Consider the following 23323-nt stretch of genomic DNA (forward strand, 5'->3'; position numbering starts at 1 on the left):
TGTAGTTTCTTGTAACTGTCAAGAGATGGCGGGGTACAATTCCTTTACTGATATTTTAAAACAAAACAATAAATCTGACAACAATAAAGAAAAATTTCCCATTTACACATATTTCGGGCAGAATAATCTTCCCGTTGAACACACTTTCTTCACAAAGTCCTTCTTCCATAACTTAATTTTACCGATAACCAAAAAACTTTATCAGCTGCAATTTCAAACCGTAAAACTTTTCCCCCATAACGCTTTCGTCACGTAATTTAAGTCCACTGGTAACGATAAGTCATTTATTTGGCACCCTGGTTTGAAGCCCCGAACACCCCGGAGAGGCACTTAAGCTATTGCTGTTTTGAGTGGGACAGCGTCTCCTGTCGACCGACAGACAGCAACCCGAGGCCACCACGAGAAACCGGTTGGCAGCAACAGCTATTGGCTTGCAGTTCTACATTTCTTTTTTCCTTTCTTACCTGAGAATACCTGTAACAGCCACTTGACTTTCAAACTCGGGTAAGGAAGCCGGGCGCTGTGTTAGAATCAACCCCCCCAAAATACGAATTCAGTCGTTGTTCTGTGTGTTGGTGTCTCGTGTGTAACTCAAATTCACTTCAAGGCAAAGAAAACTGTGGGAGTGAGGTTTATCTGTTTGCTGGTAAGTACGCACAGCCTCATTGTTAACAATGGAGCTACATTGCTCCATAAGCTCTCGTTCAAACGTACAGATTTAAAATCAGTTCGCTCTGATTGGTCCTCATGCTAATTTATTACAGATATAAATCTATTGTTGACAAAGCTAAGTATAGTTAGTGATTAAATACTGCATGAAAAACAATTCTGATATTAACAAAGTTAATCAGCAGTGCAGAGATAAGTTTAATTTGTTAAGTATTTAACACGTAAGAAAGTTTTAAACTTAAGTTGCAGTTCCTAAGGAGACTTAAAATTTATCTCACATCCATATTTACTACGTGGAGTCGTTTTTGAAAGAAAAAATTACTGATAGAATTTGAACTGAGCTTTATGTAAAGTAAACAAGTAGATCGATATGTTACTATTTATTGAGAGCCCTGGACACTAAACTATCAAAATTTAAGCGCTTTCAAGATGCATGTACAAACAACGATTAGTTGGTTAACACTGTTTAAGGAAATAATCCACCATTTATTACGAGAATCATACGAAAAACACTGCGTGGGAGAAAATATCGAGTTATTTATGTTTTAAAACAGACGGTACATATAGTTACCGGTGAGTTTTAAAGTGTCGAGACTACACACGGCAGTGTCTATATACCCTTGACTACGCCCACGTTCAATAGACTAATTATCTAACGCTGTGGTATCTCTTAGAAAGTTAATATTTGTTCAGCTGAAAAAAAAACCATTCTCAGTCTCACGAAATGCGAAGATTCACAATTTCTCACAAACGTCGGCCATTGGATCCTGTCTTTACCCCTGTTTCGTCTTGTCCCAAATCCTCACATATTTATTTAAGTTCCATTTTAATATTATCCCACCTTCCACGTCCCCGATGTAATATTCCCCTTGTGGTTTTCTCACTGAAATGCTCTATGCGCGCGCACACACTTTCCTCATACTTTCCACATGTTACATCCGCCTCATCCTTCTATATTTAATTATAATAATTAAATTAACGAAAGGTTACAAATTATATAATATTTTCTCATCTTCCTGTCGTTTCCTCTACATTATAACAAAATATTTTCTTCAGCATTTCGTTACGAAAGACTTTCAATATTTATCCCTGAAGATGGAGGCAGTATTTTCTTTCGAAACGTTTATATATCTACCTACAAGTCAACACGGCGTTAAAATACGTTTTCACCGTTCTGATAACCACGATCTGTGTTGTATTAAGTGAGAGGCCATCAGACAAATTGCAATGGCTGATACATGTTCTTTATATTAAATCAGCTGTTTCGGCCATCGCGGAACTGTGCCACCTGCGATGGCCTTCATTACAGTCATTATCGAGGAAAGAGAATGTGTCCAGGATCCTATTCCTTATTGCATTTGGTGGTAACAGTTATGTCCCCCCTTAAGATCTTGAAAGCAAATAAACGGATTTCGCTGAAACTTCGTATGAACATCATGATACTTGCCTTGATTTCGTTCTATCTATGCTATAAATAAAGTAGCCGTGCAAACTTCTGAAGTGACCTAGCGGTTAGAACGCTGGCCTTGTAATCCTGGGGTCTCGGGTTCGATTCCCGGCGGTGCCCGAATTTATAACTTGTGTTGGGCAAGGCCGTGGTCTAGGCAACACGGAGTTTTCCTCCGTGGCATCCCAACAATTACTCCATTCACACACAGAAGAAGGCAATGGCAAACCACTTCTGGATCATCTGCCAAGAACGTATATGAACAGGTCCCAGTCCGAGAAAAGGATGGAAGTATCCTGTTCATATGGACCTGTCGTCAGACAGAACACTAAATAATAATAAGATGAGGTGGTCCAGTGGTTAGAACGCTGGCCTTGTAATCCTGGGGGTCTCGGGTTCGATTCCCGGCGGTGCCCGAATTTATAACTTGTGTTGGGCAAGGCCGTGGTCTAGGCAACACGGCGTTTTCCTCCGTGGCATCCCAACAATTACTCCATTCACACACAGAAGAAGGCAATGGCAAACCACTTCTGGATCATCTGCCAAGAACGTATATGAACAGGTCCCAGTCCGAGAAAAGGATGGAAGGATCCTGTTCATATGGACCTGTCGTCACACAGAACACTAAATAAATAAATAAAATAATAGGATTTGTGGTTCTTACAGCAGCCAGTACAAAGTTGGCAAAAGACAGGCATTTTTTACAGTAAAACACATGTTTATAAATTATTATACGAGTGCTGTGTTGGACATTGTCCATTGTCTGAGGTACATTTGATGTACGCGACGTTTCGGGAGTTGCCTGCGTTACTCCTTTCGCCTGAAATGAAATAGTTAAAGTAGCAAATTAATAAATATTTTAAAATCGAATAATATGTAAACCTGTTTGCCCAGAACTTTTATAAAAAAAAATTCCTCGTTAATTGTAACATGGCGGCCCACGAATCGATAAGAAAGTTTTAATTGCAACTCCAGGCCTTGAAAGGTTTAAGAACCCCTCAAAAAATTAACGTCAAAGAAGCAACGATTAAGATTATCTTAACACCTTAAATTAAGAATTTTGAATTTATTTAAGTAAATTGTTAAGTTTGGATTCATCTCGTTTAAGGGAGAGACTGATTTCGGGCTAGAAACTCCGGGTTCTATCCCTGACAAGGATAAAAAAAATTTCCATCTACGCCGGAACGCGTCGAACTGCTCTGAGGCCCACCCAGTGGGTGTCGGGGTTAAAACGAACGAAGCGTGAAGGTGACCACGTACTTGTATGCTTTCTTCCCTACAGGCACAGGGGTGAATACGACGAGAGTCCTTGACTCTGATCGGGCCTCAGAGCCAAGGGAAAGAAGACGTATCGGCCATTAAGTAACCAAGGGAACGGGAAATGTGACGTCATTACCCTTTTACTTTCACTCACAAAGTAACTCATTCTGCTGCACGCAGCCTTGAGAGCTGCTGTTGGCAATGTTAACCTTTGCCGGATTCCTGTCACAGTTGTTTCCACGTGGAGGTCCCTTTGTTTCTGATCGAAATTCGCTCAGTTTATTTAAAAAGTTACTAAAGTAATGTAGCGTGGAATGAAAGTGTCACCCGTGATTGAATTACTTAAACTGATTCAATATCCGACGTTTCGGAGATCCCCATCATCATTGTTCATCGCTCACATCCTAGAACACATTTATACTCCCCCACCGTCAGAACCTGTAAAATATCACCTAATATTTTTATTTTCGGGAGTTGTGAAGCTGACAGCTCGTATTCATCAAGTGTCAGAGTTAAATATGCGTGGAGCTGTACGCAATTCTCATATACGACGTCACTTAAAAGCAACATCAAATTTATTTGTAGACGTTGTTTTCCCGGATTGTAACGCCGCGTGGTCTCGAAGGTAGATACCAGCGTTTCGGAGGAACGTACTGTCTCCATCTTCACTGTTGAGGAAGTCACAAGCAGAAAAGCGAGATCGACATATTCATCGCAGTGATAACAGCAAATTTTGTCTAATTTATTCGTATTCGATTAAAGATAATTTATTCTGAAGCGCCCCCAGTCTTAACTCATTCCATAGCACAAGGCTTCTCCTTCCTTTACCTTTTAAAGCAAAGTCGTAATTACATGCTCAAATGATAATTAACTCTGTAATTTGTACTTATAGGTTCCGTATAATTCTCAGAATAAACAGTTATTATTTCCTTCTTAAACAGCGTTAAGTAATTGATCGTTGTCATGGAGACAGGTTGTGTTTTCTTTGCGGTACGGACTGTATGTTTATGTATTACTCAGATACGTTAAAAGCATTTCTCTATTTTCTCTATAACTATAGATAATTTAAAGAAGACATATTTAACTGTCTTTACGGAATTTTCTTTAAAAGTTCACTGCATCTGTGATGCTCAGTGTCTCATTTCTCTACCCAGCGCAACGGAGGTCCTGAATCGACTCCCGAACAGTAGTAAAAAAAGAATATGCCTTTCTTAACGCCAACCAAGGCCGAAAGAGTTCACAGGACCTGATGACGGTCGAATTTCGGTTACACCAAAAATAAAAAATAAAAACTAGGCAATACGAAAATTGCGGCGAATAATATAAACGTCTTATATCGATAATGTATTATCCTCGGTGTCTCAGTCGATAAAGATGATGTCTACCGTCTCGTCGATGTCATTTATAACCCACGAATTAGATAGGCGTCTGTGGCGAATTGTGTGACGAAGATTGGTCAACATTCGGGGGTAACTGGCTGTAATTAGCGAATGTCAGAGCCACTGACATCCTCCGCTGTGACGGGCAGGGTTGTTTATTTACTAATGTCACGAAACAGGAATATCCGAACTTATCTGAGGTCATCAAGGCGGCGAGTACAAACATGGCTGTCTTCTGGGATGTTGCCCCATGTAATCTGGGCGATTAGCTCTGATGATAGAGGCAGAAAATGCCTCCGAAACGTCGGCAAACTTCTACCAGAATGCAAGGTGTAACAACCCAGAAAACAGCAGTCTTCATCTGAGGTATTGCTCCACTGGTTGACATTTTACAATTTTCCGTGGCCCTATTGGCGTAATTTTTCCACAATTTTATTTCCATTTTCATTCATAATATTATATAAAAATTTCTATTGTGCGTATTGTAATTCCTCAATTATTTCTTTATTTGGTTCATCAGGTAGACCTCATGGTCAATATTTCACTACCAAAAGCTCGGTCTAATGTTGGTTTAGCAAGAGAATTAAAAACATTATTAATATAAATCAAATAAAGTGTTTAATCACTTAAGCATTTACGATTAATCCAGCAACCAGCCAACTAATGCATTTATCGGTTAATATAAATGGATTTATTTAAAAATACATCGAATGACTAACTCTATGGAGTTCTTTGAAAAGGTAAAAGTTGCTCAGTTAGCAAAAAATTTCCCTGATTTTTTATATAACCGGAATGTTCATGACCGTGTTCGCAACAGTCCACCCCCGGTTCCTATCCTGAGCCAGATTAATCCAATTACACCCTTCTTCCCTATTTCCTTTAGATACATTTTAATAGTATCCTCCCATCTACGCCTAGGTCTTCCTTATCATCTCCCCCTGCGTGCTACATGCCCTGCCCATCTCATCTTCCCTGATTTCATCATCCTAATTATATCTGGTAAAGAGTACAAATTATGAATCTCCTCATTTTGCGGTTTCCCACACCCTCCTACCAATTCATCCCTCTTAGATCCAAATATTACCCTCAGCACTCTGTGCTTAAACGCCCTTAACCTCTGTTCTTAACTACAGAGACCATCTTTCACAACCATACAAAGCAACGGGTAAAATTCTGAATTGCACTGTAGCAAGAATTTCGCGAATTTAATCTGCTATCAGCTTCCTCGTGAATGTAATTTTGATTTGTTAGTGTCGCTAACAAATATATATATATATATATATATATATATATATATATTTAAAATAATCTGTTAGTTACCTTTATATAATGATCTGTTCCCACTTAATGTTCTCTGTGTTATGTGTGTTTTTGCCTAGTAAATTAACATAATCATCGGACATCTGGAACTGAATCTTGGATTCAGGATTTATAAAAGCTTTGTCGTGATTTCGTCCATGTTAAGAGATTAATGCTTTAATATAAGCAAGTAGCTATTAAGAAATCACGATTCACTTCACTCATTGTAATAGTCCTACCCTTAAGCAGATATCAGTCTATTATGGTAACCAAATCAAGGAACACTGGATGGATGGAGCATGTAGCACGCATTAAGATGGAAACTGAGACGATAGAAGAATACTAACCAGATCTGGACGGTGTAGATGTTACAATTCGATAGTTTCTCGTTCGATTCTCGAACCGGCTTTCGATTATGCTTACTAATGTGTCCAGCAGATTGCGTAGTTTAAAAAAACCGGCCACGACAGATTCAGACTTAATTCCTTTTAATGTACGAAACCGATGTCTTTGGTAAAGCGTCATGAAACTAATACAACAAACTAAATAATTGTTTTATAGCGGAATTTCTCAACGCGTGGCCTCAGAGCGGCGAAGCACACGGCAGGTTTCCTCAGTTCGCTCCTTCCCTGCACTTAGACCGTTCTTTGTGCACTAACCTAAGAGCCGAACATCCTGCTCAGTTAGTTAGTTAGTTGGTCGCCTTTCTCCTGGAAGTTGCTTGGCACTGCAACACGCAGAAGGCCGGCCTTGAACCAGAGTGCCTTAAAAACTTACATACACGTACAACCGCACTCATAAAATTCGCTTTTACAACACGAACTGAAAGCTGTTACAACGTACCTACGCACACTTTACAAAAGCCTCGTCAGTGTTGATCTTTCGAGTCATGACGCCGTGTGGACTTACCAAGGTTTCATAGGAACACCACCCCTGAAGATGGAGGCAGTACGTCCCTCCAAACCTACAAGTCAACACGGCGTTATAACCCAAAATACAAAAAAAAATCAACATCTTTACTGGCAAAGTCTCAAATATCATAAAAATAAAATATTTCCCTGATAAACCTCACAGGCCTCACTTAATAAAAGAGAAATGCGTATAAAATTTCGGTCGAAAATCCTGATCATTTGTCAGACCGTGACGTAAAATGAAGGATAATATTAAAATGTATCGCTACGGCCCGCCACTGGACACGATCCTGAACCACTTCATTCTGCCAAAGATCGCAACCGATTTCCATACGACCACCCTCAATATTATCCCTCGGTCTTCTGAGCGACCCGTTCCCACCAAAATTCCGTATGAATTTGGACTGGATTCACGTGGTTCAAGATGTCGGGCCGTAGCGAACACGACAACGGATCTGCGAGTCATATAAAGGGCGAGGAATTTCATGATCAGATGAGCAACTCTCAGTTTTTCAAGAACTCTGTTCCGTGGAGCTAGTCGTGGTGGCTGTCAAGACGATTCTGTTCCTGTAGAACTTCCTGAAACAATTTTTGCAATTTCTGCTAATGTTGACAGGTCACGTGAAAAATACAGGTCACGTGAAAATTGAATTTAACCTGCTCTTAATTTTTTTGTGAATGTGATTTTGGCTTGTTATCGTTCCAACAGATATCTGAAATCAGCCACGACTTCAAAGGACCTATTCCATACCTCAATACAGGCTGCCCCAAATCTAGACCCTTTCTTAGTCAATCAGCAAACAGTCAGCCAGATATTCTTCAAACACTAAGTAAGTTACTCGTCGAGTCAGTCAGGAAGGCAACTCTAATGGAGCTGTCAAACACGGGAGAAGTAAAGACAAATGGAACAAAGGAAGATAGTACCTGCAGATCCAAACGAATGAAGCCCCTCGTTCAAGGACTCCGGCTAACCAGAAATGGCGAACTGTTCTCTTAAAACAGTTAACGTGCATCGCAGCGCGACCAACAGGTCAATGTCACTTACAAGGACACCCATACAAAAATTTTAATTATTTGATTACCCCTTTTTGTAGGCAGGCCGCTTTAAGAAGCTGTCCAGGACCACCTCACGTCAGGATAACCACATTTGCTACCACGTGATCAGACTTACCCCGAATATATCTCCGGGTTTTGTAGTCTGAGTTAAGAAAAGAAAAAGTTCTCAATAATTACGCCAGACGTCACTAACATACGCAGGGCCAAATATTTTCGCATCCCGCTCATAGATGTCAGGAGCACGACAACGAAATAAAGTATTTCCTACTCCCTCGATAATTTGTGTCTGGACATGAATTTTTTTTAAAAAAAAATTGTACTCCTCTAATTGATATTTTTTTCTGTAATTTTCGTCAACATAAATTGTTCTGTGCTGGTATCACACTGTGACTTCTTTTCTTTGTTGAATGGCCACCATCCATCTGTCGGGGCTCATTTGTTGAACCTCCGTCGCGATCAGAACTGCAAGGCTGCTGATGGGATGGACTGTTCAACGCGCTCTGCCGCTCGCATGGCAACAACACACAAGGTCATCCATCCTACCCACAACCTGTTCTGCGCGCCCACATTTCACAGGCGGTACACATCGTTCAAGTCACAGTGGGTAATCTCGGCCGCACGCTACAGCTTTCAAAAAATTTACTAACATTTATTATAATACGAGATTATCGTGGCATAGGATGAGAAATGGATACAAAATTTGATTGGAATATCTGAAGGGAAATGACCACTCAAGAAACAGGGGGAGATGGAAGGATAATATTAAAATGTATCTCATGGAAATACGGTGGCAGGGTGTGAATTACGATGATGGCTGTCTTCTGGGTTGTACCGCTACAACCCAGAAGACAGCCGTCTTCGTATTCACCGCCATGAAAAAGCCTCAGATCCTATTTTGGGTGAGAAAAAGATTAATAATTCAGTCGTCAGAGATTTGAGCTGGAAACGTGGCACTGGGATGGGGCCTTAAGGGATGTATCGTGTTCCTAATATATCGTCTTTGTTACAGCCGGACTCTGAGCAGGTGTTCTACAGATTCTGGAAGTCTGCGTGGAATAAACAACTCCGCCACCAAATAAATTATAAGGTTTTCTTGACAAGTATGTCAGCCATATGTTTGATCCTTACAAGAATAATGTTGGATGAAAATTCGAATTATAAACCAATCTCGTATGAAGACAAAGGAATCGATCATCTATCTTAGTGGCAGAGAATATGATCAGGGTTTGGGAGATGTCTGCTTCGAATCCCGGATGTCCTGACATGTTCCCTGTCTTCCTTAATTAATAGGGCTACTATCAAATAGCAAGAGATGCATTAAAGATGGATTTATGGATTATCCAAAATGCTGATGATCTGTACTGCATTGGTTGGCCTTTATACGATCATATTATATCCTTTCACCTCTATCTCGGAGTAAATATATTCTAGTTTAGTTTCATAAGATGACTCGTGAAACATCTATTGATAAATTAATGTATATTTTAAAATAGAAGTTATTTCTATGAGAGTTTTATTTTTGATGGTTTGAAACAAGTTTTCCATAACATAAATATAATCACTGAAATAAAAATTGATTGTTATATTTCAATTTAACTCATATATAAAGACAAAACGTGTCCACAACCACCATTACAACTTGTTAAGCAACTATCAATAACCAACGTCTACGTGTTCACAGGCACCCACTATTGGACATTCTGTAAGATCCATTTTAAAATTATTCTCCTATTAATGCCCAAGTCTCACATTGTAGACCCAGGCTAATTTATGACTTAGTCTGGTAATAAGTAACTTAAGAAGTCCACTTAGTCACTCAGTTACGTAACAAGTAACTTACGAAGTCAACCAGTAAGTCTGATCGAAGGTACATTCTTCAGCTGACCAGAAGTAAGTTAGTTAATTAAGTTACTTAGCTGATGGAACCAAAAGTCATGCCTGGTACATGTTTCAGGTTCAGGCATGTGTTTTGTTTAGAGGGAATTTTGGGAAGTTCTGGGCGTGGCTCCTGTTCAAACAGGTTTACAGACAGCTGGCTACCTCTGCCTGTCACTGCTGTAGGGAATCCGTCTACAAAATTCAATTCCATTACGTACTCTGCCACCAAATTCAATCAACTCATCCTAAATTATCTAGTGACATTTACAGAATACCACGTGTCATAATTTAATCTTTTAAAAAACAGATAAAAATTAATTAATCTTCATTTGTTGCAGGCCTACAAAGCTGTGTGCAGATAAGAAGTGTAGCGAGGGGTGGTAACTCCACCACCGTTGGCTTAACTGCTAAAATGGCGGCCAACGGTAGAGGAGTTCCTCATTCTCGCTACACACAACACCTCACTGCAGGCTTCAAGAGACATTAGTCCTACGTGCGAAGAAGATGAAACTGATGGATAATATGAGTCTAATTTGAGAAGAGATCTGGTAGTCTTCAATTTACGTCACGGGCGTGTCCTTAAAAACATCGATATATATCTCACACACACGCACGCGCACTGAAACGGTGTAAATGATAAATCATTCGATCCTTTGCTTTAAAATGAAACTTTGCCAGTGTCGGATAAAATTTATCTCATTTAAGATACGAAGAACAGAGAGAAAGTAAGTTTAAGTACAAGATGTGTAATGCGAATCTCCACGTTTAGACTCATTCGCTGTCTTTCTACGTAGGTGTCATGAAAACTGATTCGCGTGTCATAAAGTAAGATGTTTTCAGTCTACCCAAGACAGTAACCACTTTTCACTGCCGTTTTAATATCATTACGTGACCTATCACGTATTTCTAAAAGGTAAAAACTGATGATACCATGGAAAAATTTGTACAAAAATGATTCAAAGGACACTACAGAGAAAAATAGTTCCAGTTTTTGAGGTCTTCGTGGCCGTGAGTCTGAGGATGGCTGTTTTCTGGGTCATTGCACCGCGCAGTCTCGTAGAGAGTTTACTGACCCCTGATGATGGAGGCAGCAAGGATATCTGAAACGTCAGTAGACTTCTACCAGACTACGCGGTGCAACAAGACAGAAGATTAGTTAACCAGCCAACCGACCACAAACGTAACTAAGGACGGAGTCTTCCACAGTCGCAATACGAAGTCCTCTGGTTAGCTTTCACCATTAACGTGTACGAAACGCATTTCTGGAAATGTTCCCTGTGTAATCGCATCCAGAATTTAAATTTTGTGAATATTAGTCACGGACTTTAAATCAATTATATCAATATTCATGTCATTAGTTACGTTTGTGTCCTGTCTGATGTAGTTTAATTCATCTGTTTTCACGATTTTAAGGATTTATTTTATTGTACTGGATTCTGACGTCTTGAATATTTATCTCAATAATCAAAACTATTTATTAAAATTCTGAAGTTATAAAATCTGTGACAGGAAAAGAGTCCATAAATGTATGTATCTGTTATAGGCTTTAAGGTCTAAGAGAATTAATAAGACACAAAATGACTTATCTATCAAAGGTGAACACAAACCACGAAAACACAAAGGAGATGAACGCACCCCAAGGCAGCTGACCTCTGACCTCGTCAACCCAGCAACTACCAAGAAAGTAGCAAATGTCTTATAAGACCGACAAACCTCTGCTAAGAAAAAATTAATGTATTCTTTTCTCATGGGGGATTTTTATTTTGACTGTTTTGTAGTGATAATACTAAGTATTGTCGCAAACTACTCACCTGCCACATTTTACCTCGTGCAATAACACGTGGAGAGATGAAAATAATTTACTAACGCTAAAAAAATAATACGTGCATACCGAAGTGAGTCTTTTGTTGATGAACAATCAGTTACGTGAAAGACTGGCACAAGAAGAATGGAATATAAAAATTACGATATTTAAATAATTATTGTGATTTCCTTATAACGAAGACACGTGAAAGTGGCTGAAATCTAGGAGGGGGAAAAATAGTTAACAGAACTGACGAGGATCGTTTAAATTACATGTCGATGATGAAGGAAGACAGAACTAGATCATAAAGATCTATTTTGAAACTTCTGAATGTTGGAATACGATCGTATAAGACGGTGGGAAAATGACAAATTATTTTAATCCCACAGGCTCTGAAGTTACGTGAATCAGTGTTTTACAAAAGGCATAGATTAATTATTCTTGTATAATCTGATAATAACAATATAAACGCAAAATAGATCACGCGGATATTCACATACAGTCTAGGAAGGAAATACACATACAATTTATTATAATACATCAACAGGTAACAGTCACACCCTGTATTTTAACATACGCGCAGGTCACGTGGTGAATATTTTGAATTCCTCACGAGGACTGGGCGGAACAAACATTTGATGTCCATCTTTACTTCTGTATTCAGAGAATTCATGCATTCAAATCCCACGATGCTCGCCGAGTAGTAACTACGAAGTAGCAGGAATCCGTTATCTCTCGCCACCCTCAGAGTTTCCTCCAGGAGCGCCTTTCCGATCCCTAGTCCTCTCGACGCCCGCTTGACTGCAACTCTGTTCCAGAAGTCAGAGCATCGATCTACAGTTTCTATAAACCAGAGAGGAACTTTGCGTACCTCTCGCACGTACATTCTGAGGCCATCTTGAACATTCTCATCGCTGAATATTGCCTCATTAACGCACACACCTAAGTGCTGTCGCGACTACCATCAATGAAGTTCATTAGGTCAGCCTCAGCACTCAACTGTGTCCTCTCGTGATCATCCTCAGTTGCTGTAAGTATCTTGAAATGAGGTCCATTCTTCATCTGACGTATCAGAGTTGGAAAAGAATCATCCGATTTAACAGAATTTCCAAGCAAATGTATTTTAATTATTATTTAATTAAAATTATTACCACTAAATCTAAATCTACAGTTACTAATCTCGTAACTTATCTTGATTTTATTAACCCAATAGTTGGCTCCCAGGGTCAAGCTGATGCTGTTTATTTTGATCTTAGCAGTGCATTTGATCTTGTCCCTCACAATCTATTACTCAACAAGCTCAGTGCTTTTGGACTCTCTGATGGTTATGTACACTGGTTTCGTAGTTACTTAACCAACAGACAATCCCAGGTTCGCGTTTCTGGAACTCTTTCGTCTCCTTTTGTAGTCCTCTCTGGAGTTCCACAGGGATCTGTTTTGGGTCCTCTACTTTTCAATTTGTTTATTGATGATATATGCCAAGTAATTAATCATTCTGAATGCCTTCTTTTAGCTGATGATATCAAAATTTTTCGTGCCATTAAATCTCCCAACGACTGCAATCAACTTCAAACTGACATTGACTCGGTACAAGGTTGGTGCACTGCTAACTTCATGAAACTCAATATTAGTAAAACTACAGTAATTTCCTTCTCCAGGAAAACCACTACTTTGATCTTTGATTACAAACTTTTTCATTCCTCCATAACACGTACCGATACCATTAAAGACCTGGGAATATTTTTCGACTCCAAGCTCCGATTTCACAACCATGTTGACCACATATTTTCACATTTTATTAAGTTGCTGGGTCTTGTTCGCACATTAACCTTTTCGTTCTCTTCTCTCGATTGCCTGTATGTGTTATATGTAACCTTAGTTAGATCCAAGCTCGAGTACGCCTCGGTCGTTTGGAATTCTATTACGACTACTGATGCCAACAAACTGGAACGTATCCAGCAGAAGTTTGCAGCCCTTTGCTACTATCGTTTCCTCCCCCAAGTGCATTACAGCTACGCTGATGCTTTAGAGCAGGGGTGGCCAACCCGCGGGCCGCATGTGGCCCGCCTTGAACATTTTTCCGGCCCGCGAGATTCATCACACTTTTACAAAATATATTTATTTTATAATGGCCAAAGTAGTGAAAACCAATGTATTAAAAAAATACATTTTATTGAGATCGATTTGCAAAAGCTAAGTGAAAGAGTGGAGAAACAAATATCGCACTAGCAAAATAAATATTTTTTAATGATTTCATTATTTTTATTTCATTCATATTTTTATATTTTTTATATTTAATTTTTAGTGCTATATATTTCTTTACAATGTACGCTTAGTATCATTATTATTATATTATCTATGTTTACATGTAAGAATAATAGTAAACACAATAATAATAACTCATTATGTTTCAATTTTTCACTCCAAAAAAATGTCTATAGTGTATCTAAATCTAATATGGGGATATATAATTTTATATGTGGCCCGCGGAGTTATGATGCATTTCCAAAGTGGTCCGAAAGATCATTTGGGTTGGCCACCCCTGCTTTAGAGTATTTAAAACTCCATACCCTGCGTAAGAGAAGGCATTGCAGTGATGCACTGTTCCTTGCGCAGGTTTACCGCGGTTTTAAATGCTGTCCTTCCCTTCTGGAAGCTGTCGGTCTCCGCATCCCTGCTCGGAATCTGAGAGATTTTTCTATGTTCAGTTTTAGCCCTTTGATCAAAAACAGTCCTTCTGCTAGATGCGCATCAGCTGCTAATGTTGTCTGCAGGGATTTGGACATATTCGAGACGAAAATTGTCACACTCCTTCACATTCTATAATAGTATAATTTACTTAATTTATTTAAATTATTTTTACAAATATCCTAATATATTTAGTTGCAATTTTCTTGTGTATTAACGTCCTCCGTAACAATGTATTTTATATATTGCTTGTTTATCTTTTATGTTTTTATTGTATTCATGAGCTCATCTTTGTGCTGTATCTGTAATTGGCCATCTGGCTGTTGATACATCACACAAATAATAAAGAATTGAATTGAATTGAATAATCAACTACAGTTACGCTTAATTCTTTCCAGTTCTCATAAAAGATAACAGAAAACTTATAATCTTTGCACTTGCTTTATGTGGCTACGAAATGTGGTCTCCAAGTTTGAGAGAAGAATATAAATTATACGTCTCTAGAAACAAAGTACCTAAGAAAATATTTAAAATTAAGAATGCAGTGAACAATTTATATAATGAGGAAGTATGTGATTTTTACAAGTCACACAGTGTTAAATCTGGGAAGGTAGAAGGTGTTTAAAACATGCCTGAGACATAAATAAATTTCCTAAACCTTTCACCACCTTTTCTAGCAAATATGATTCAGCAGCTGATCGTCCAAGGAAGATTCTGAAAACTTCAAGCGGGAAGACTTTTTTATTTCTGTCTTTGTGGCCCTCACTGACTTCAGAGTTCATTTATTGCAGATATAAATCCAGTGTTGAAATGGACAAACTGTACATCGCATTATCGGTCCTTGGTCAGATTCTTAAAGAGGTCAATATTCTGTCGTTATAAACTAATTCGTAAGTACGAAGCACTTTTTTCTGAGAAATTTAAGAAATAGATATTATAATGAAAATACTTCACTACTTACGTCGCAAAACTTAAGGCTGCATTACCCCCCCCCCCCCAAATATTATGACATGTCCTTACCGACAAAAATGTCAAAACTTTCAGCAGTGACATATTTTTACAAAGCAGCAAAGTTTTCTATACATTTGTATCCTCAAAGTGTCACAAATTTTCATCCGTATTTCAAAATGTGATACATAATACGTAGAAGAGACGTTTGGGTCAAATAATATTTAGAGTTAAAACTAACACAAACATGCAAACGACGTGAGAATGTAAATAAATTGTAAACAAACGTTATGCTTTCAGAAAAAGCCTTTGCCTGCCATCTTTTAGCCACAATGATAAATACTTTAAGAAAAAATCTCGACAGAGCGCGTTACGAGTGGCAGCCATTACCAGTTATTCTAGACCAGTGGTATTCAACCTTTTTTGTTCGTGTAACCCCAGATATAATTTCTCTTCAAATTTGTACCCCGAAAGTTGTTGGTGTGTAATTCAAGTTTTACATATTATATAATCTACATCTAAAATTAATTAAATAAATTACATTACTGATTATTCAGTGTTTATCATAAAATAATATTTTTTTTTAAATTTCACGTACCCCCTAAGATGTCTTCGCGTACCCCAGGTTGAATACCACTGTTCTAGAACAACCGACACCTATATGCTGGTCATGAAAACTGAAAGTTCAACAGTCTTCTCAAAATCACGTGATTGTGGACAATATCCTACCGTATATCTTACGTCCTAATTTGTAAACCCCTTTTAATATTATCTCCTCGATTCGATTCTTGTCGTGAAAGGCGGTCGTCCTGCGCGACATTGTATCTGAGTTCCCCAGAACTTTCAAGAAGTTTGTGGGAGATTAAATTGCAAATGGCCAATGGTTGCCACGTTCAACTATTTTCTTAATTCATAATCATTCTCTCATTCGATGCCACGTAACCTGTACAATTGAGAAAGCGTCCATCATCCATTCGAGAGATATCTCTTCTTTCCAGCATGGTAATGGGCTCTTAAAAAGGTCAATGAAAGAAACGTGCCCCGCCATCTTTGAACAATTAACACTAACTATTCGTGATTTTGAAACAATTTAAGTTGTACGTCATCAGAAGAAGTAACTAATTAACAAGCTCTGAAATAATGTAAAACAGTACAAAATAATTTTATTGGAACAATATACAGACATTTACATTGGAAATGGCACATTTTCAGAAATCGGCGTTGAAGCCGTACAGAATGGAATGCATATATCGATAATTTCTGTCGTATTCCTCGTTGGAAGGCAATCTTGCAAACGTGTCGGAGACTTCGTCAGCTACGAGCGGGTGGTTCCAGAAAGGAGGGTTTGAGGTTGGTCCGTCACCAGGAGTGTCCTCGCTTGTCGTATCCTGCCTCAATTCGTATTTATTTCTGTTTTCGGAATTCTTCTCCATTTTCCATGCTTTGTTAGGTTGTGTTTTGTGCGCATCCAAAAGAGAAGATTTAACTGGAAACTTTTTTGTTCCCGTGACTATTTCTGACGGAGCAATTTCTGCCTCAGAGTTACTCCTTCGAAACAGTGACGAGTCCACGTACGACATCGGTAAAGTATCATCATCGCCCTTGTGTTCCGGGGACGCGTTCAAAGCCTGAGTGCGAAACACCTGCTGTTGAGGAACAGAATTTGCCTTCGTGACGGGTCGGACCAGGTTGACGGACTGTCCCCGGACGTCGAATTCTGGTAAGAGCGGTGGCAACAGAATTCCCTCTTGTATTTCTTTCCGAATGTCCCTGTCTCGACCCCAGACCACGACCTCGCGGACTTCCGCAACTGAAGCTGGTCTTACGGATCCACTGACGGTACAAACTGCATCGAGCAGTAGTACCAAACCCAACAAAATTAAATTTCCCTGAAATCAGAAAATTTTTACTATTTTAATTACCGTAATACAGGACGCGCTTTATCCGAGAGTGTCTGCCATTTTGCACTCCTCGATGATCGTGTCTTGTTTAACGACGCTTTACCAGCTACAACGTACGTAATGGTACACTAAAAATTAATAATGAACTGGAAAGGACACGGAAGGAAGGTACATGGACTATTGTAAGGTGCAATCCCAGCATTTGCCTATAGACACGGGCTGATATCTGAACTCGGAACCTTCCGATTACGAACATGGAACGTCAATCAGTACACCACGACGTTTGGTCTAGATGCTGTTTAAAATGTCGGAGTAAGACCGGCTGTCAACCTAACAAGGTTAAGGAAATATTTTATGAAAGGCTAATAGGAAGTACAGTGTAAGCAGAAAGTTTAGTAAAGAAATCCGCGTGCGAGTGGTTAGTATTCCTGCTTCGAATTCGGGAAGTACTTTGGTAAAATCTAGACCCGGGGATCAGATTTTCGTAATTTTCCTCAGCCAATATGGACAAATTTCCTGGACGGACACTTGAATTAGGGCAAGACCGTTTCCTTCCATATCCTTTGCAATTCATTATTCATCCTATCACCCGACGCTTTATCTACTTGTAGTCTCGGTTACTGACAGAGTCGTTACAGAAGCCAAATATAAATAAATAATTAATAAATATTCTTCCTAAAAGTCCGGATTCGTCGTATATAATGCCAAGATACTCCATGGAGTATCACCTCAAGGACCTCTGCACGCCTTTACTGATGGTGTTTCTACTCTGAAAAATTGTATACGCAATCCTTCGGAGCACTCTTTTGCCTGTCTTGTATCAGTTCCCGTAAGACGGCGACTGAGCGCAAACACGAACTTGCTCAGTCCGCGGGCCATTTCAGCAAGGGACGTGACGTGACGAACAAATTACCTTGATCACAGGTGAACTTTTTGTTTCGGCGACTAATGGCCAACTACGTCACCCTGGCTGCAGCCCGCAGACACGCACCGAGCGACGAATACATCAAGTCACATCAAAACGTCTGGCGACTTATTTCATCAGGAGCGGTCTTCCAGCTGGGGGTTCGCAATTAAAATTACACAGGGCCTCGAATTTTAACTCATTTTTTGAGTGGGAGACATGCACACAAAATTTTGGTCTAAAACCTGACGGGAAGAGACCACTCGGAAGACCTAGGCGTAGATGGGAGGACAATATTAAAATGTATCTTTTGGGAAAAAGGGTTGGAGGGTGTGAAATGAATTCATCTCGTTCCGGGTTGGGAAAAGTAGCAGGTTCTTGTAAAATGGTAATTAACCTGTGAGCGTACTATCAGATTCAAGGACTGGTCCGTGGAGGTAAGTTCCGCCATCATAAAATGTAATGGCAACCGGTTACAACAAGTTTTCTACGGTTTCTGTACAGTCAAGCAAGTCAGAAACAGTCCTCGGGAGCGTTAGATTCTGTTCCTAAATCGGCAGTCGTTCACAGACTTGAACGCAAATCCCGCGGACAGCCTGTTCAAATCCCTCTGTCGGCAAGTTCCGTCCCGAAATTGTCTCGTCAAGTTTCACCAAAAATTTGTCTACACTTTTTAATTTAGGTTTTGATCATACACTTTACATGAAGACCTCGGTGGGGGAATCCTTAGCCATTCACAAAGGTTTATATGAAATCGTAAAACACGTCATCCTTGAAGTTCCTCAATCATGACAAAGACTCTCTCAAAAGTTGTTACTCTCTGAAAGGCCTGCGTTTTCACGAAACACGATTTACGCTTCCGTAACAAAGGACAATCGACATGCACGAGAATCGAATTAGCTCAGAGTCTGAGCGTGTACCTCCAAGAATTCATCCAAGTTCGTCGTCTAAATTGGACATGGAATTTACAGACTCGCGTCACTGGCGAGTGCAATGGCCACATGGAATGAGACTACGTGTGTTTGTTCCTTCTGTTACCACAATAACCAAGTCTTTGACCCCACAATTATCGGCGATAACTCACACGAAGCTTGTAGCTCCAGCAATGTCCTCCCTTCTTAATTCGTCTTGATGCTTTAATTTTGATTTCTGATTATTTTAACGTTTATTTTTAAAATTACTGCATAATTACAAATAACCGGCAAAGAGTGGCACATCTGTGGATGATCAGATGTAATGGTGGATGGAAATGGTCGTGACGTGTTGTGTGACAAAAAATAAATCACGAAATGTTTTATTTCAGAACAAAATGGCATCACATCACAAAATGGAATTTCTAGTAATTATTGAAGCCCTAGAATATATAGATGGAACATGTAGCACTTCTGGGGGGAGGGGGGGGGGGTGAAATCTGATTGTTTCGATGAAATAACTCGGAAGACGAAAACATGGAATTTGTCGGCCGGATTTAACAAAGTCCCCCACTACAAGGTGTCAACCGAATTACCAGGGTTCCACTCTCGCTTTCGCTCAGATGGAAAGTCAGTTTCGCAAGAGACAAGTGTTTAACGAGGTCCATTGCTAACGAGCAATGTCCACGCGGAAGAGGCATTTCACACGCGGGTTGTTTTGCGTTTCTCAGCGTCGTGACGCTATGTTTCCGAAGAAACGGTGGTATGATAGACCGCACTGAACAAATGACGCAGGTAAGCGAGTTAACGCTTTATAAATCTCAGTACCAACTGCTTCAAAGTTCAACAACTCTTCATGTGTCCAAAAATTCAGTCCGTACCGCGAAGAAAACAAAACATCGCTATTACAAAAGATCATCTGGTTAACGCTGTTTAAACTTAGAATCACACGAAACACTAAGCGGAATTCGTGACTGGTAAAACAAGTGGTATATATAGTTACCACTGGGTTTTAAGGGGTTAAATAATTAAATACGTAGCAGACTAAATGTCTAAATAAGCAAAGAAACCCAGTGTTTAAATACCGCTAATACCAAAGAACGTAATTGGACACGAACTTGAACCAGTTTCATCCATCTCAAAACGTCACAATATATTTTGTCATGATCCATTTTAATATTATCCTCTTACAACCGACAGCTTCTGAAGGAGTTTCCCCACCAAAATACTGCCCGTACATCTTGTCTCTCGTACCCAGCTACGTGTTCCAACCTTCGTAAGCCCCGTATCAACAAATACTAATAGGTGACCTGTATAAATGACGAATTGCTAGTCATGTGACGTTTCAAATTTCCCAATTACGTCACCCTATTGCGGATGCTGGGGGTGGCGGGGAGTGGTTTCAGAAAACTACGAACTTTGAATATTTCTAAGCGCGTACCCTGTTCGTGACTGGGTCACCGAGTGAGGGAACAGTATTTGGACTCCATCCAAAAGCCGGTGTCGAAGCGAAACTCGAGATTCGAAAGTGAGAAACTGAACACGTGCGAGTTACTGGACAGATAACAGAATTAAGTAACAAAGACACCGTTAGCGAGGTCCAGACTTAACAGGGGGGGGGGGGGGGAACAAAGCAGAACGTTTGCAAATTTTTGATTCCCTCAAAACGGCCACATTGATGACGTATCGCGAACGCAGACACAGAATCGATAGTCCGTCGAGATAAATTAATTTCGGTGATATTTTGAGTTCTTGACGCTGCGTGTACGAAAATGCGATGTCCCTACTCTACTAGAAGATCATTAGGACCTAAGAGGGACGAAGTGGATGGATGATGTAGAAAATTACACAATGCAAAGCTTCGTAACTTGGATTAAGATGGCCGCCTTCCTGGTTGTTGCGTAGTCTGCTAGAATTTTACCAACGTTTCTGACGTCCTTGCTGCCTCCATCATCAGGGCGACACCATAATACACGACGCTACAACCCATAAGACAGCCATCTTTGTAATCATCGCTATAAAAACCTCACACCCTTCTGTTGTTAGGATTATCAAATCAATGAGGACGAGATTAGTGAGGCATGTAGCACGCATGGGACCGATAAGAAAACTCGGAAAGCCTGAAGGGAAGAGACCACTCGGAAGACCTAGACGTAGATGGGAGGATAATATTAAAATGGATTTTAGTGGAAGGTTATGTGTTGCAGGCTCATATGAACACGGTAATGAATATTTTGGTTCATTAAAGGCGATGGAATTCTAGTCCAACCGACAAGCTGTAATTTTCTCAAAGATTCCCCTGAATTATCGAGTAATTTATCCAGAAATGTGCTTGGAATAGCCAAGGCCGCTGGCTTTCTGCAACGCGCGTAGTTGGAATCTACTTAAGATCTGTGTTTGAGTTCCCTTCGCAATTAAGCTGTTGACAGACATACTTAACAGTAGAGATACTACATAAATATTGCTGTTGCCCGCTTAATCAACATCTTACATCGCAGAAAAAGTCCTCATCACGTCAGTATTCGAGAGGTCCCAGGTGCAAGTTTGACAGTGTCAATTCAATCACAAAAGATCGACAAACTATAACGTTTGTGTAGGTAGTCAAGTCCAGAATCATTTCTGCCAGGGATTAGTCACAATGTTTACTTAATGCGAGGTGACTACATGTTAACTTTGTACCTAAAACATTGACATAAATTCAAAGAGAAGTACAGAAAAAAATATATAAAGAATGGTTATCAACTCGTGGCCCGCCGATCTGTTTTAAGCAGCTCGCATTCATGTGTTTTCTTTGAGGTAAGAACTTGGAATTTTAAATAGACTATTATTTAGTCTAATTTCGTGTTTCAAATGGTGTAAGGTGTCCGCACCAAATTTAATTCAAATAAACCTACGAATATTTCCTTCCATTGGAGAATTCTTTCTGTATTCAAAACACAAAATTATAAACGTTAACAGTACCAAAATTCGAGGGCGAGTTACACCATATCTGCTTCGTACTCGTGCGGTCTCGGGTTCAAATCTCTCGTCCGGGAAAGCTACGTTTTTCGTGGTTTACTTCAGTCCCTGTAGCCAAATGCTGGAATACTATCTTAAATTAGGTCGACCCTAGCCTTAAAATTAACCATGCATTAATCATAATATACACAACTGACAGCGTCGTTAAAAAAATCAGTACCCTCATTTACCCAGCCCTAGCTCCAGTCAGTCACTCACACTGCCTCTGGACACGAACAAAGTCAAAAGGTTTGATTCCCGATCTGGAACAATCTGCTATTTCCCACTGTTCGTCGTCGTCGGGGTCGTCCCGGTTATGAGCTTACCTGCATGTTGCTGATACAGCACCAGAGCGACAGACAGACACTTCGGCCGTACAGTGAAGTGGCGCGACCACCTGGCGAACGAGCGGGCGACCTTGCTCGCCCCTTCCCCCACTCCCGCCCTCCAACCGTTTGGCACTCCCCCCCTCCGCCCCGCAGGTGACCTGCGCCGAGGAATCGAACACACGGCCACTCACTTAAGACACGGCGTTGCTGGACCTGTTCTAGTTCTTCGTACTTCATAATTTATCATCTTTTCCTCCGTTATTTCTTCCTTTATCAGTCTACCTTTCTACTTCCTCAATAACTACCGTGTTTACAAGAATACAATGTACACTTTCATCCTCCGAACACCCTCCCCTCGCCACAAAACACCTGCAAATTAAGCTTTAATAGCCCTTCAGAAGGCGACGTTAATTACACGTTTCTTCTCAATTTAACGTTTAGCATTTCGGTATTTCAAAATGTCGGTCCTCTGAATAAACAGCTACCGTTTTCCTACTTGTGAAATGTTTTCTTGGAAGCAGAAGCATTGTTGTTAAACATTACATCGATCAACGTAGCATGTTAAACATTTAAATAATGATATTTTCGGTGATAACGTTTAGTATAACAACTAACAGAACAATGCACGCGCTAATATTCTTCTTGGGCGAGGTGAAAAAGTACCCTTAAAATTCTGGGGCGAGGTAAAAAAGTACCCTTAAAATTCTTGGGCGAGGTGAAAAAGTACGCTTAAAATTCTAAGGTCATATGAAAAACTGTGCGTTGTGTTAGGGAAAATGCAATACAAACTGCTCCAGGAAGTTTTCATGTCCGGTAAGACAGGTTACGACGCACAAATGGGCCTAGGTCAGTTGTGGGAGGCAAGGTCCTATCGACTGGTCGGATGACGTCACTTCTCAAGTTCCAACCAAGTGGATCCGGGAATAATACTGTAGTACGAAT

At 39.9% G+C, this 23323-nt stretch overlaps 2 protein-coding genes across 7 annotated transcripts; one reads left to right on the forward strand and one right to left on the reverse strand.

Moving 5' to 3' along the window:
• The first annotated feature begins 403 nt into the window (after positions 1–403).
• LOC110826767 (uncharacterized) lies at positions 404–14102 on the forward strand. 5 transcript variants are annotated; one of them, XM_087356785.1, is made up of 5 exons: positions 407–646; positions 7675–7995; positions 8482–8625; positions 9031–9121; positions 10238–14102. In XM_087356785.1, exons 3-5 carry the CDS (start codon positions 8503–8505, stop codon positions 10384–10386), a joined length of 363 nt encoding a protein of 120 aa, XP_087212911.1. In that variant the 5' UTR covers positions 407–646; positions 7675–7995; positions 8482–8502; the 3' UTR covers positions 10387–14102. The 5 variants fall into 5 exon arrangements, 2 of the variants coding, with proteins under 2 accessions (XP_087212911.1, XP_087212913.1); XR_002542137.2 differs by having other exon boundaries at positions 404–646; positions 7675–8621; XR_015537330.1 differs by lacking the exon at positions 8482–8625 and having other exon boundaries at positions 405–646.
• Positions 14103–16477: 2375 nt separating this feature from the next.
• LOC110826764 (uncharacterized) lies at positions 16478–22504 on the reverse strand. Of its 2 annotated transcripts, none has more exons than XM_022057736.1 (2): positions 22379–22504; positions 16478–17228 (listed from the first exon to the last, which is right to left on the reverse strand). In XM_022057736.1, the coding sequence occupies exons 1-2, from the start codon at positions 22382–22384 to the stop codon at positions 16548–16550; spliced, it is 687 nt and encodes a 228-aa protein (XP_021913428.1). In that variant the 5' UTR covers positions 22385–22504; the 3' UTR covers positions 16478–16547. The 2 variants fall into 2 exon arrangements, with proteins under 2 accessions (XP_021913428.1, XP_087212971.1); XM_087356845.1 differs by lacking the exon at positions 22379–22504 and adding an exon at positions 22234–22255.
• Positions 22505–23323: the final 819 nt, after the last annotated feature.

The sequence above is a fragment of the Zootermopsis nevadensis genome, unplaced genomic scaffold (assembly GCF_977971745.1).
Source record: "Zootermopsis nevadensis isolate Lab colony 2312 unplaced genomic scaffold, Znev_1.0 Znev_ptg000028l, whole genome shotgun sequence".
NCBI lineage: Eukaryota > Metazoa > Arthropoda > Insecta > Blattodea > Termopsidae > Zootermopsis > Zootermopsis nevadensis.